The 14051-nt window shown below is 39.1% G+C and overlaps 8 protein-coding genes across 8 annotated transcripts; 3 read left to right on the top strand and 5 right to left on the bottom strand.

The window, feature by feature from the left end:
- Positions 1–142: 142 nt before the first annotated feature.
- Positions 143–3223, bottom strand: SKG3 (Skg3p; the record flags this gene model as incomplete). The annotated part of the gene is made up of 1 exon (NM_001182074.1): positions 143–3223. One exon carries the CDS (start codon positions 3221–3223, stop codon positions 143–145), a length of 3081 nt encoding a protein of 1026 aa, NP_013288.1.
- A 474-nt stretch (positions 3224–3697) lies between these two features.
- On the bottom strand, positions 3698–4456 carry EMG1 (18S rRNA pseudouridine methyltransferase; the record flags this gene model as incomplete). The annotated part of the gene is made up of 1 exon (NM_001182073.1): positions 3698–4456. One exon carries the CDS (start codon positions 4454–4456, stop codon positions 3698–3700), a length of 759 nt encoding a protein of 252 aa, NP_013287.1.
- Positions 4457–4799: 343 nt separating this feature from the next.
- RPL37A (60S ribosomal protein eL37 RPL37A) lies at positions 4800–5425 on the bottom strand (the record flags this gene model as incomplete). The annotated part of the gene is made up of 2 exons (NM_001182072.1): positions 4800–5059; positions 5419–5425. The coding sequence occupies 2 exons, from the start codon at positions 5423–5425 to the stop codon at positions 4800–4802; spliced, it is 267 nt and encodes an 88-aa protein (NP_013286.1).
- A 650-nt stretch (positions 5426–6075) lies between these two features.
- TOS4 (Tos4p) lies at positions 6076–7545 on the top strand (the record flags this gene model as incomplete). Its single annotated transcript, NM_001182070.1, has 1 exon — positions 6076–7545. One exon carries the CDS (start codon positions 6076–6078, stop codon positions 7543–7545), a length of 1470 nt encoding a protein of 489 aa, NP_013284.1.
- Positions 7546–7736: 191 nt separating this feature from the next.
- SWI6 (transcriptional regulator SWI6) lies at positions 7737–10148 on the bottom strand (the record flags this gene model as incomplete). The annotated part of the gene is made up of 1 exon (NM_001182069.1): positions 7737–10148. The coding sequence occupies one exon, from the start codon at positions 10146–10148 to the stop codon at positions 7737–7739; it is 2412 nt and encodes an 803-aa protein (NP_013283.1).
- Positions 10149–10417: 269 nt separating this feature from the next.
- On the top strand, positions 10418–11410 carry VTA1 (Vta1p; the record flags this gene model as incomplete). Its single annotated transcript, NM_001182068.1, has 1 exon — positions 10418–11410. One exon carries the CDS (start codon positions 10418–10420, stop codon positions 11408–11410), a length of 993 nt encoding a protein of 330 aa, NP_013282.1.
- A 267-nt stretch (positions 11411–11677) lies between these two features.
- On the bottom strand, positions 11678–12826 carry SAM1 (methionine adenosyltransferase SAM1; the record flags this gene model as incomplete). The annotated part of the gene is made up of 1 exon (NM_001182067.1): positions 11678–12826. One exon carries the CDS (start codon positions 12824–12826, stop codon positions 11678–11680), a length of 1149 nt encoding a protein of 382 aa, NP_013281.1.
- A 548-nt stretch (positions 12827–13374) lies between these two features.
- On the top strand, positions 13375–13980 carry YLR179C (uncharacterized protein; the record flags this gene model as incomplete). Its single annotated transcript, NM_001182066.1, has 1 exon — positions 13375–13980. The coding sequence occupies one exon, from the start codon at positions 13375–13377 to the stop codon at positions 13978–13980; it is 606 nt and encodes a 201-aa protein (NP_013280.1).
- Positions 13981–14051: the final 71 nt, after the last annotated feature.

The raw sequence follows: 14051 nt of genomic DNA, 5'->3' as shown, positions 1-14051 counted from the left end.
AGCTTAAAAGCAAAGGTAAAGAGATAAATAAGGGTATAGAGGTATATTATAGTCGTATTAAAAAAATAATACATTTATGGGAAGTTATATAAAACTACTGAATTGTAAAAAAAAAAAAAAGAAAAGATGAAATATAAATGAATCAGCTGGAATATGGGTTGGTTGATGTGCTATTGGGAGGCATAAATTGAGAAAATCCACTTTGTGCAGTAAGCGGATTTGTGCGGTTAGTGGTATTTATATGGAGGCTGGGACGGCCATCTGGTACATGGTGCTGTGTTTGCGGTATTGGAGATCTATCATTTATTGGTAACTTATTATTCAAATATCTCATATTTTGAGGCTGTTGTTGCAGTTGCGGCGATGGATGGAATGTATTTTGATTGTTACCACTTCCATAGGTATTGTTTCTGAAGGAAAGTGATTGGTTTTGGCGCTGTTGCGACGAATGAAACCGATGTTGCGAAGATTGGAAAGAATACATTGATGAGTTTCCACCTTGTTGCATAGGCTGGACGGTCAGCGGACCCGTTCTTATCTTACCTAACGGGCGACCAACCGGGTATGGTGCTTGAGGCTGCGAGCTATTGGCTGAAGAATTTCTGTAACCAAATGACGAAGTTTGTGGTCCTTTCACATGAAGTGGTTGAGATTGTTGAGGTTTGTTTATTTGATCACCAGAGAAATCTTCCCTATCCTGATAGTTTCCTCCATTCGAAGTAAGCTGGTTTAAGTTTGTAAATAAAGAAGAATGTGGGATCTTGTCATTTCTGTCACTGGCAGAAAGGGTTTCAGTTACTGTTCGGTTGGTTTGCCCATTGCTATAATTACTGGATGCTGCATCCTGATTATCTGAAAAGTCAAACTCATCCGTAGTGTACCTACTTTCTGTTTCCAACATTTGGTTTTGTTCCATATAATCTGGATCAAATACGTTTTCCTCCCCAAAATCCGGCACACGTTGTTCTTCATTGAGATTGACCGATGAACTGTTATTGATATTCAAGTTCAGGTCCGTAACAAAAGAACTGTTTTCTGCTGTGTCACTTAAAGCTTCTGAAGAAATATTTGCCATTCCCATATTGCTAATCTTTTGAGATAACTCTTCAAACTCTTTCAAAGATCCCAGGTCCTCATTTTTTGAACGTCTACTATCTTCTACCCTCAAAGGCGAAGAAAGGGAAGTATTTATCGTACTTTTCGACTCTCTGACGTTACCTATTTCAAATGTCTTGCTTTCAGCGGATGTACCTACGTATCTCTCATAGGGGCTTCTGTTTTCATTTTTTGACCGATCTTTAACTTCCAATTTTTGAGGTTTAGGGCTTGAATTAGCCTCCGATTTACCAAACGGAGATGTGGAATATTTGTCGTAAAGGGCGGATAATTCGGCTGCATTGGCGAGGTGAATATGTTTGTCTTCTGGTGTCGTAGAGAATTCGTTAGCAGATTTCGCTTCAACGTCTTCCATATTTTCCAAATTTGAATCAGTGATTTTGAGTTTTAATCCTGAACCAAAGCTTCTCTCTGAATTTTCATGGTTGAGCATTCCTGATGTCATTGGGGTGGTAAAAGTATCTTTGAAGTTAGTAGTGACACTGGACTGCGCCGACACAGAGTCATTGATTTTTGAAGAATTATCAGTCACAAATAATTCAGTTTGTTTTACTGAGGTAGCATGTGAGTTTACGGAAGCAGAAGCGGAATTAATATCATCGGTCGATGCTAATGTAGGAGACTTCATCTTAGATTTTTGCGGACTTTCCATTTGTCTTTCAGGGAGAGAATCGTACCCTTCAAATAATTCAGCTGAACTAATTGCCGGCGACTTCATCATCCCAGATGAAACTGATACAGTTTTATTACCACAGCCTTTATAGCCCTTACTTAATTTTTTCTGTAATACTTGAACAATGTTATTCCTCCAATCAGCAGCACTCCAATGTATGTAATTTTTGTCTTTTGTTAATGATAAAACGTCATCCACCTGCAAATAATATATATGCGGAAGAGTGGGTAAGGCAAACAGCAGGGAGTCTGGGTCAGTTCTGTTGGCAATCAAACCCTTTGGCCTACCATATAAGTAGAACGCGTTCATAGCTGGGATTAAGAAGCGAATAATAGTGTCATATCCCGGAACACCTTGATGCTTTTCAGGCATGATAAATAGGTTGGTTTCTTGAGGTTCCTCACTTTTGTCAAAAGAGACAAAACCTTCCAATTTTATGATTGTAGATGTGTCGATTAATATCGGCGAGGAAGGATAAACGGCATATAAAGCCCGTGCATCTACTACCGTTGTCATTATGTTTGATTTTTTGGTTTTTTTGTTATTTTCATAGAAACATATTGAACCTTTCGAATTTTTCTTTTTTTTGCCAGACTGTGGAGAAATAACAGCATAACAACGTTTCCATGGCATACCTGTCCCGAATCTTACGCTAACCCAGTCCTCATAAGTGAATTTTGTATCTGCCATAACAACTTTGATATCACCAAGTTTAACACCTCTGCTTGACAAAAATGAGCCCGTGTAGGCCTCTTGCAACGCCGTAAACTCGAACAAACTAAGCCTAATTGCTGCGTTCCAAGTTTTGAATGATTTTGAATTTTTGAATTTTAAGAAATACCTGTTTTTTAAAGTTGTTGAAACAACAAGAACATTGTCTAGATCTTTCTTTGTCTTTTCGTTCTCTGATGCAATGATTACCTGATCATTAGCGTCCAAACTCCTCACAGAAGCATCTGTAAAATTGATAAAAGAAGGTCTCGATGCGGCTTTTTTCATGGTTGATGTGTTCTTATTATTCTTGGAATCTGATAATTCTTTTGCATCCCATAAAGCCAGCTGAGTTCCTAGCAACACACCATAGCATTCTTCCCACTGACGCGCGGCAGGTGTTCCGTCTGTCTTCAAATCATGTAATATCAAGAATATACCATAATGGTATCTCCTATGAGCCTGTGCAGAGAGTAAAGTAACGATTGGTACTAGTTCTGGTGAGATATCACCATTAATAGAGTGTTCTTGCGGAAGATCTAACGTAGGGCTCCCAGGAGTGGATATTGAGTTACTGAAGAGTCTTGAAGCTGATGCTGATAAACTTCGAAGCCCTTGGTCGAATTTGGGAGAGCTCGGAGTGGATGGGCTCTCATCATTTTTGAAAACTTTTGGGGGAGCAGATAACTTTGGGGACTTCACACCAGAGAAAATCCTTTTCATTTCTTACTGTAGCTTCTTGGTGTTCTTGCAGTTACTTGTTCTTTTATTGCCACGCTTTGGGACTTCAATTTTGGTTTTCTTTGATTTCCGTTTTACGAATATCGTTTAGTAAGAATAAACAGTGCCAAAAAGACCAAATCGGCAAGGCGCTAGGGAAATGATACTGGCAAGTTAATTAGCAATATTAAGTGCCGTTTGCAGTTGTAAAAAAACTTTTCCAACGAGCTCTTTATCCTTTGTCTTTGCCAAGAGTTCTTCCACGTTTTGTTTATATCATATTGAAATTTTGTTCACCGTTCAGGGTCCGAATTAGGTGAAATATTCAAAGACTGAGCCTCGTTCAGATGACTTCCGAACCATTATTTCGCGTGGGGGAAGGATAGAGGTGCAGTCGAATTAATCGCTAACTCGATTGTTTCTATATCGTATATTGACTGTTTATTATACAAAGAGGATGCCAAGTAGACTTAAACACTATAAAATATTCCAAGCATCTTCAGCGCCATGGCAAAATTTAGAACATGCAACTGAGGCAGACAATGGGTAATTGGACAAGCCGACTTTTTCGTCGACGTATTCATCCGCAAAGTTATCTTTACCTCTTGCCATGGCACCAACAAAGACACATATACTTTCATCATCGTCTAGTTTTTCGATGTAATCTTGAACGCGGATAACTGGTGCGTCAAAGGATAATGTCACCTTACGGCACTTAGTAGGTAGGTGATCGGTAATTGGGTTCTTAATGACTTTAAGTAACTTTTCTTCAGAATTTACCGATCTGATAGAAAGCTTATGTAGTAACTGAACCATTAAACCTGAAAATCTTTTGAAAGTTCTTGGTATACGAACAGTGGGGTTAACCTCGATCAGAATTCCTCGACTTGTTTGAATATAGACCTGCAGCTTTCCGGCTTTGTTGATTGGAGAATCTAGCAACGTCAAAAGACATTGGTGGGTAATATCAGGTCTTGCTTCACTAATGTCTCTACCCATTTTTTTTAATAAACCTTGATGGTCGTCACAGTTCAAAAGGACATATTTGTCACCACCAGGCCCGTTGGACGATATCTTGTGTGTCTCGAGGGATGCCATCGCTAATACCACAATCATCCGCTTAGTAATCTTATCCTTTGATGTCAAGACAGGAGGTGCTTGAGGAACCAAAGAGGCCGGTAATGCCTTCTGATCACCACCTTTGAGGGCGTCTCTAACTCTGGAATCTTCGACCATGACCTACGATTTTACGGGTTTTCTTCTTGGTGACTAGATATCTGGTAACTGGGTTGCACTAACTTTGCTCCCTATAACGAATGATGCTGGCAAAAACAGTTCAAGACATCTCTGTATATATTCATCGAACAATAATTTTTCACTTTTTCCGGTCATGAATTACGAAACTATCAATTCTACTTTTCCCGTAAGCACTCAAAGGCGTTACATATGAATAAAGATATATTAAAAAAAGGCTGGAGATTTGTTAACTAATTGTTTAGAAGTTTTTTTGCAGTTGGTTATTATATAAGGTCTCTAATTATTGAGTTTTCATTTAAAGAAATAGATCTTAGTATAAAAATTAAGCAGAAGCCTTAGAAGCAGAGCCGGTTTGGAAACCGTTCTTGAATCTTCTTGAAACGTGTTTCAAGTATCTCATTCTACCAGTACCAGTAGTGTGTCTTCTCTTAGCCTTGGCACCCCAGTTGTAAGATCTGGTCTTAGCAGCTGGATAACCACAGGAGGAACAGGTCTTCTTTTGAACATGGAAAGAACGACGACCACATCTGTTACACAAAGTGTGGGACTTGTTGTGACGTTTACCGAATGAAGGAGTACCCTCTATTTAAAAAGAAAATCAAATTGTTGTGCAATTTGGTTAAGTTTGTTAGTACAATTTGCTTTATCTTATAGTTACACTTTTTTCGTGACTGTTACAACGCCATTGAAATTGATCCTTTCGAGTTCCCTCAGGCATACAAGCAGAATATTTCTTCTATACGGTAAATTTGTTGTCATGCGCATGTCTTTCGTTCACTATTCTGTCTTCATACAAGTATACCAGTCTCGTATCGTCCAGTCTTGCTAAGTATAAATTTGGTGTGCATGCGTTCCGATATTTCTCTTCAGATAATCATAACATTTCTCCACGGTCGTCAATAACAGGTTCACAGTTTTATTCTCAATGTCCTACTACATACTACCCATTTTTGTCTATATTATTTGTATGAGGCTTTAGCAAATACCTCTTAAAAGTAAACATTTTTGAAATTTAATAGTACCCTCATATAGAGCATTTCTCATTCTTACACTTGTAATATTGACGGTGATGAGAAAGCTACCAGGAGAACATCAACGTTTGGAGGAGACAGACCGACGGACCACACTTCACCAGTATGGCATCGCCCTGCCTACCATCAGCCTAGAGAACGGGCAGACGGATTGACTTCCCTTTCCCCAAGGGGCCGCCTTCTTGTTGCCGGCCTGCCGAAGTGTGTTTTAGAATTTCTTCGAAAGAGAATAGTCTCGACAACGTTTTGTCTTGGAAAACCTTTTGTGTACGGATGTTTAGTTAATAATAATGTACAGATGTTAATATGGTTTTTTTTTTTTGATATGAAAACGCCAAAACGCGAAAAAAAAATCCCGTGGCCCTTTTTTCTTAAGTTCATCTCTATGGTTTGCTTTCGTGTTTTGATGAGAATGAACAGCGGCAGTCGACGTAAACTAAAATTCATCAATGGAAACTCTTTCTCTACTTTCATTCATTTAGAATTGAATTATAGCAATCTACTTTACGTACAAAAGTCCATATACATCTGCCACGACACATCAAAGATTAATAATCACAAGAAGGCATGAGCTCGCAATTTCCTTCGTCCCCCTACAGGACAGTGGATCCGTACTCTCCACCAAATTACAAACAGCAGCCTAATTGTCCCTCATCCAATTATGAGAAAGCTGGTAAAACTGCGTCAGAATCAATTGGAAATTTCGGGAAAGGAGATTATCCAACTCCATTTCCTTCTTCCAGTATAGGAAGGGTTTCGTCTCCCGTTAGGTCGAATAAGGTTGACGCCATCCCTTCCTCTCCAGCTTTTCCTGGCCAGTTGGCAGAAACGTCACCCAAGTTTTCTTCCAAACTTTCTTCTCCTTCAAGGCATACTAGAGTCATCAATGCTGAACTAGATCCTAGCAAGATCAGCACCATTACTGTAGGGCGCAATAGTTCGCAATGTGATGTTGCGCTCTGTAAGAATAAGTTCATATCCAGAGTACACGCTAGTATAACTTATTTACCACAAACAAATGAAGTGAAGATTCACTGCTTCAGTATGAACGGATTAATCGTTACCTATCGTAAGCAATTTGATTGTTATCAATTAAAGGATACCATGAATAACAATAATAGGGCATATAGGCTTGTTCCCAGATTCTCTAACGAAAAATGTGTTAAAGAAATTCAAGACGAGGGAGGATTCATTAATTTCACTCTGGAAGAGGGAGACACCGTTTATATGACATATTACAAGGGTATCATGTTGGATTTTAGGCAGGTTTTACTTCGCATTTCGTTAAAAGAAAAAAACTCTTCTTCAGAGCCGTTAAGATTCGAGAAGAAAGCTGAATTTGAAAGTGAAAGTGAAACGAAACATATGGGTAGTATAAGGAAGCATCCATTGATTTTTACTGACACTTCGATGGACAGACCCAAAAAAATACTTAAGGATAGCAACAAAATCTCAATTGGTAGTGATTCTGGCGTTGCAGAAAGGATGCTAAACCACTTCCTAAATTCTAAATCGTCCCCACTTTCATCCGTCTCCTCTGTTGATCACGAGGAACAAACCCTGAGACAAGATTCACTATCATCTGATAAAAATCCTATGACTATGAAGAAACCAAAACTTAACAAGAGGGTCTTACCTTCAAAGCCAAAAAAATCGGTGAAAGAGAATTTGGATGAGCTATCTAGAAGAAATATTGATGTTATGCATCTACAGCATATTTTAACCAATCACCTAGCTTTTGCAAACGTCCAGCAGACGCCATTATTCCAATTACAGCAGGTGAACTCACAAATTTCTGAGCTTTCAAGAGATGAATTACGTTCGATTTTGAGCGACGCGAAATGTGTCGGTGTCATTTACCGTCATGGTAAGGACGCCGCCGGCAAACCATTGGACGAAGAGTATTTCTACGATTTAGAAAACGATGATGATTACGAGAGAAGAAACTTGGTGAGTTCATTAAAAGGTGGAAGGACAGGCTTAAGATCTTGTAGAAGGACACATAAACAATATTTTTGGAAAAAGCCAGCAAAATAGAACATTTTATTCCATCGGATATATGATAAGAACAAGAAAATAAAACATCAAGTGCCTATATATCCCATCTGAGTACGTAAAAATTTTGTAAGAATACAGTTATGTAGTAAAATAAAAGTAAATAAAGCGCTAAAACAAAAAAATAACTTCAAATAAAGTCATAAAAGTTAATGCAATGAAATCACATGCCCTCATGAAGCATGCTTTTTTAAAAAATCTTGCATTTCGTCAGTGTCAATGTCTTGTGGGTCTTCAGAAGATATGGCCTGTAACAAACCATCAAGCATATTGTCAACTTTATTTTCGTCGATTTTCAAACATAAAGATAACACTCTTCTAAATTTATTCTCTAATTCTGATTGTTTGGTGCTGATTGTATCCAATACATTGGTTAGGTGTTTATCATTCCGCTTGTATGCATTTATTCTTGCCTTCAATAAGACCGTTGGTGGAAGCATCGATTGGATTTTTTCTGCGGGAAGTTGATTTCGTATCTGTTCCATTATCTGCTCTTTCGACTCCGCTTCTAATAGTTTGGAAATATCGCCTTCATAATTCTTTTGTAATTTATCCTCCAAGAAATCTGAAAGGAACTCTACTTTGAAGGGTTCATCTGCATCATATTCGCTAGAGTCCCAATCAATACCTGAACTTTCATCTGCAATTATTCCTAGCTTTTTGCTCTCTTCCCTAAAACTTTCCTCTTCTTCTTCAATTCCTGCTTTTAAATTGGTCAATTGCTCTTGCATTAGTGAGTATTCATCTTTCAATTGCTTCACATTTGCTAGTTGTTCTCTAGAATTAGCTAATTCTTCTCGCTGTTCGTTCAATTCCTTGTGTAGTTTTTCTAATTTCTCATTATATTGCACTGTTTCATTCTCATAATCTTTCGAGATTGAATTCAGTAAATTTTGGACATCATTAATTAACGAAGTTGTTTCAGGTGGGTTTTTCAACAGTTGAGACCTTATTTTTTTGGCCTTTCCATTTTTTTGACCGTCGTAATCACCCTTAGAGACCATCTTCGAGTTTTCGTCACCGCCGTTCGTATTTTGTAATTTTGAAGTACCTGCCCCAAAATCCACGGGTCTCAACCCTGATTTGTTTGCAATAAATGGGTCAGCACCGTAATCTAATAAAGCGTCTACTATTGAAATGTTTCCCAATCTTGCTGCAATGTTCAAGCAAGTATCGCCATTAGAGTCCTGCGCATTGAGCATGTTTGCTATTATCCATTTCAGGTCCAAATTTTCTAGTATAGAGTCCTTTCTTTCCCCATTTTTGTCATTCGGTTTGCTTTCTTTTTCGTTAGTACCACTTTGAATGGGTCTATTTTGTTTCTTGACAATCCATCCCATTAAAATATCTAAATAATATTTCGCAGCTGCTGAACAGCCAGTCATACCAGACGTAATAATGATATGGTGCAAAATTGTTCTATTCATTGAGTCTTCCAAAATTAAACATGGATATAAATAATCTAGAAGTGCCTCAAAAGTACCAGAGTCGTAATTATTTACTGATTTGACAGCTTTCACTAGGCATGACTCCCCCATATTATCACCATATAATCTGTTTGAACCATGCTTAACCAGGTGTTTCACTAATTCCAGGTTTGCTATTGAAGTCAGCCAATGTAATGGTGTGTTTCCATGCTCATCTACAGGAATATTAAGATTTAATTGAGTATTAGGAAAAGCGTCGTTTACCTCTTGCAAAAGGCTATCAAATGATACGTGCTGTTGTTGTTGGTTTGAGCTCCCCCCTTCTGAATTTCTATTACTGCTGTCATTATTAAGGGATGTAGGCATTTCTTGAATTTCTGGAAATAACAACCGTTGTAAGAATGCCTCTAGTTTCATCTTCTGTTCATTATCATTTACAACTGGAGAAGGTAGTGCTTTCATGATTTTCAGTGGACTGCTTAAAAAGTCAGAAGTTAGGTCATGAGTGAATGTTATGATAGGTCCAGCGGTTCTGTCATTGTCATCAGTGCCATTATTTTCATTGTCGCCGCTAGGGCCCTTATTAATATCATCGTTAGGCTTGCCTCTGGCAGTATTCGGAGTGGAGTCACTCTCAGCATCTATTACAGAGGTATCTATTTTTAGTTTTTTTAAAGGAGAGCCTAATTCTCTGTGTGCATCAGAATCCAGGCTCATATCTTGTAAATTATTAATCCTCTTTGAGCTGATATTATCCTTAGAATTTTCACTTTTGGTCTTGTTTTCTGGTAGTTTCGAATGGCTGGGATCTTCTTCATCCTGATCTGTTTCAGGCTCCTCAAATTCGAATGCATCCTGGAACAAACCGAATAAATTTAGCATGTTTAATAATTGTAAACATTTTTCCAGCTCTATCCATAACTCACCTCGGTCGTCTGTATTTACAGCAATTCCATAATGTGCCAGTAATTTATTTCTTTCCTCATCAGTGGGGAAACTATCGGGGTTGGTCTCGTTAATATTCCCCGTGTCATGATATTGCTGCAAAATGGGCAGAAAATGTTTCAGGAGGAAATGGCCAGTCTCCGAGTCTCTAGTGAGTGTCAAAGGGATCTCATTGTGAGGTCCTAAGTATCGTACCACTTCTTCCAACGCCATCCTCTCGAGAATTATACTGTGTTCCCCTTTATTATTCTTTTTTTTTTAGCTATTGCTTAGTTCATATTGATGTTTCTCAATCGTGTTTTTTGTTGTTTTTTTTTATTATTATGAAATCGTTGGAGAAGGAAACTAAAAAAAAAAACTAAGATTTGGTGAATGATCTTATCCAAACGGTCCAGATGAAGACAAAAAAAGGAACAATAAGCTTTCTTATTTTATTTGATTCAATTTTTAGAAACTAATTGTCCACATTTTAAATAAATTCTATGGCTAGTAACGCTGCAAGGGTTGTCGCTACAGCGAAGGATTTTGACAAAGTTGGGTTAGGGATCATCGGATACTATCTTCAGTTATATGCGGTGGAATTGATACTGAGTGAAGAAGATCGGTCGCAAGAGATGACCGCACTAGCGACAGAACTTCTTGATACTATTGAAGCGTTTAAGAAGGAGATTGGCGGCGAGAGTGAAGCAGAAGACAGTGACAAAAGCTTACACGTTATGAACACGCTAATACATGATCAAGAAAAAGCCAAAATTTATATGCTAAATTTTACAATGTCGTTGTATAACGAGAAACTGAAACAGCTAAAAGATGGTCCCTGGGATGTTATGTTAAAAAGATCACTTTGGTGTTGTATTGATTTATTTTCATGCATTTTACACCTGTGGAAGGAAAATATAAGTGAAACGAGTACAAATTCATTACAAAAACGAATTAAGTATTGCAAAATTTATTTGAGTAAATTGGCAAAGGGTGAAATTGGTTCCAGCGACGAGAAAACGTTAGATTATGCAGATTTTGCGGATGATAGCGAGGAGATTAAGGATGAAGATGTTGATCACCAGACAAGCGATTTGGAAAACAATAATAATGATAAAGTCGAAGGCCTAGCCCCAAAAGACCAAACAACATCATACGAGCCTGTGGATGAGGTACCTGAATTTATTGATGATGCCGATAGCGTAAACGAAGAAGAACAGACCGTCGACAAGAACGAAGATGCAATAACAAAAGACGAACAACAAGTTGTGAAGAAAGAAGTGGATCTTACGCGCCCTTCTGCACCATCAGAACCTGCTGCAGCAGAGCATAAATCGTATACAAAGGATGAGTTGACAAAAATTATGGACAGGGCCAGTAAAATAGAGCAAATTCAAAAACTTGCCAAATACGCCATAAGCGCATTGAATTATGAAGACCTGCCCACCGCCAAAGATGAGTTAACTAAGGCGTTGGATCTGTTAAATTCTATTTGAATAAGATAAAGTTTGGTTTGTTGATCCGTTGAAGGAGGTATATATTAATATTAGTAGTTACGTATTAAATGTTAGAAAGGAAAAGGAATCCTGTATAATGCAAAATGAAATCGATACAAATTTGATTTGAGAAAAATGAGTCTATATCAAGAATATGATGGTATTGCGTCCCTGCATCAAATACGGTATAATGTACATGTTGACTTGTGTTGAGCAAATGAAAACATGGGAGGTTGAAGGCAGAAAAAAGTCCAAAAGGAAAAAAGCTTAGAACTTCAAAGTCTTAGGCTTTTCCCATGGGTATTCTTGGTTTGTGAAATGGCCATAAGAAGCGGTTGGCAAGTAGATTGGTCTAGCTAAGTCCAACTCCTTGACCAATACACCAGGTCTCAAGTCAAAGTTCTTGCTGATAATGTCGATAATTTCTTCGTCAGACTTGGTCGCAGTACCATAGGTGTCAACGTGCAAGGACAATGGTTCCGCAATACCGATGGCATAAGAAAATTGAACTTGAACTCTCTTACATAAACCAGCGGCAACTAGGGACTTGGCAACCCATCTAGCGGCATAAGCGGCAGAACGATCAACCTTAGAGTAGTCCTTACCGGAGAAGGCACCACCACCGACGGATGAGGCACCACCGTAAGCGTCGACGATGATCTTTCTACCGGTCAAACCAGCGTCACCTTGAGGACCACCGATGACGAATCTACCGGAAGGTTGGATAAAGTATTTGGTGTTTTCGTCCAACATGTCTCTTGGGATGACTTTTTCAATGATCTCGGACTTTAGTTGCGCTCTTAAGTCCTCGGTCGTGATTTCGTCAGCATGTTGAGCGGAGACGACGACGGTGTCGATTCTTTGTGGAACCCATCTACCGTGGTCATCCTTGTATTCGACGGTGACTTGAGTCTTGGTGTCTGGTCTCAACCACGCTAAAGAGCCATCTCTTCTCGCGTCAGCCATGGCCATGTTTAGTTTATGAGCCAAAAGAATAGTCAAAGGCAAACCCTCTGGAGTTTCATCTGTGGCGTAACCAAACATGATACCTTGGTCACCGGCACCGATGTCTTCCAAATCCTTCTCCTCGTGGACACCTTGGGCGATATCTGGAGATTGTTGCTCAATGGCGACAAGGACGTTACAGGTCTTATAGTCGAAACCCTTGGCGGAATCATCGTAACCAATCTTCTTGATGGTGTCTCTGACGATTTTTTGGTAATCCAACTGTGCCTTGGTAGTAATTTCACCAAAGACCATAATCATACCAGTCTTTGCCGCGGTTTCACACGCAACTTTGGAGTGAGGGTCCTCGGCTAAACAAGCGTCCAAGATGGCGTCGGAAACTTGGTCACAGATCTTATCTGGGTGACCTTCACCAACGGATTCAGAAGTGAATAAAAATGTACCGGCCATATTTTCGTTTATCTTATTTTTTCTTGTTTTTAGGGTAAATTCCTGGTTTTTACTCTATTTTTTTTTCGAAGCTAACCGAAAAACAACGATGAATAACAGACAACACCAGTCGATATATACGTCCCAAACCAATCCCATTAAGTACTAAACGGAAAACTTTTTACTCTTCCCTTTTTCATCGATACCAGAGTGAAAAACTACGATGAGGCTAAAATTTCCTCGAGACAAGAACCCGAAAAAAGAAATGCACTAGTAGGCAAGGGCGCCACCACAGTTTTCCTGTGAAAAAAAAAAAAGAAAGTATTCGTGTGTAGTGATATATAACTTTATCTTCAAATTCTATTTCCGTCTTACGTCCGTTTCGGTACCTTTTTTTCAAAAGATCTTGCCTGACATTTTTTTGAACAATATAAAAGTGCCAAGCGTGCTCATTATTGGAAGTGCGCACCAGGTGAGGAATTGAATGTTGCCATCAATTGTTTGAGTAAACACTGCCCATCTGCCACTTTCGGTACCCATCCGAGTACTTAGTAATAGAAATATATATTATGTCTAGTGCCATCGTTGCTAAACTGAACAAAGAGGACATCATTAAGGACACCGTCAAGGACTTGGCGTTCGAGATTCTTGGTGAGTTGTCGGTTTCGTACGTTGATTCTGACGACATCAAATTGGGCAATCCCATGCCAATGGAAGCTACGCAAGCCGCTCCTACCATCAAGTTCACGCCCTTCGATAAAAGCCAATTGTCAGCCGAGGATAAACTCGCTTTGTTGATGACTGACCCGGACGCGCCCTCTAGAACAGAACATAAGTGGTCGGAGGTTTGTCACTACATCATCACTGATATTCCTGTCGAGTACGGACCTGGGGGAGATATTGCCATTTCGGGGAAGGGTGTCGTGAGAAATAACTATATTGGGCCTGGTCCACCAAAGAACTCCGGTTATCACAGATACGTGTTCTTCCTGTGCAAGCAACCCAAGGGAGCGGATTCGTCCACTTTTACCAAGGTTGAGAACATTATCTCCTGGGGGTACGGTACTCCTGGTGCGGGTGCCTATGACTATATCAAGGAGAACAATCTGCAACTGGTCGGTGCCAATTATTACATGGTCGAAAACACGACCGTTGATTTCAACTATGACATGTAAGGTGCAGCAACCGGCTCGTATAGATACGGATAAGATAGAGTATATTGTGCAAACGCGTATATGAAATAGTG

This window comes from Saccharomyces cerevisiae, chromosome XII, assembly GCF_000146045.2.
Source record: "Saccharomyces cerevisiae S288C chromosome XII, complete sequence".
In the NCBI taxonomy this organism is placed as follows: Eukaryota; Fungi; Ascomycota; class Saccharomycetes; order Saccharomycetales; family Saccharomycetaceae; genus Saccharomyces; species Saccharomyces cerevisiae.
This window is presented reverse-complemented; position numbering and strand designations above follow the sequence as displayed.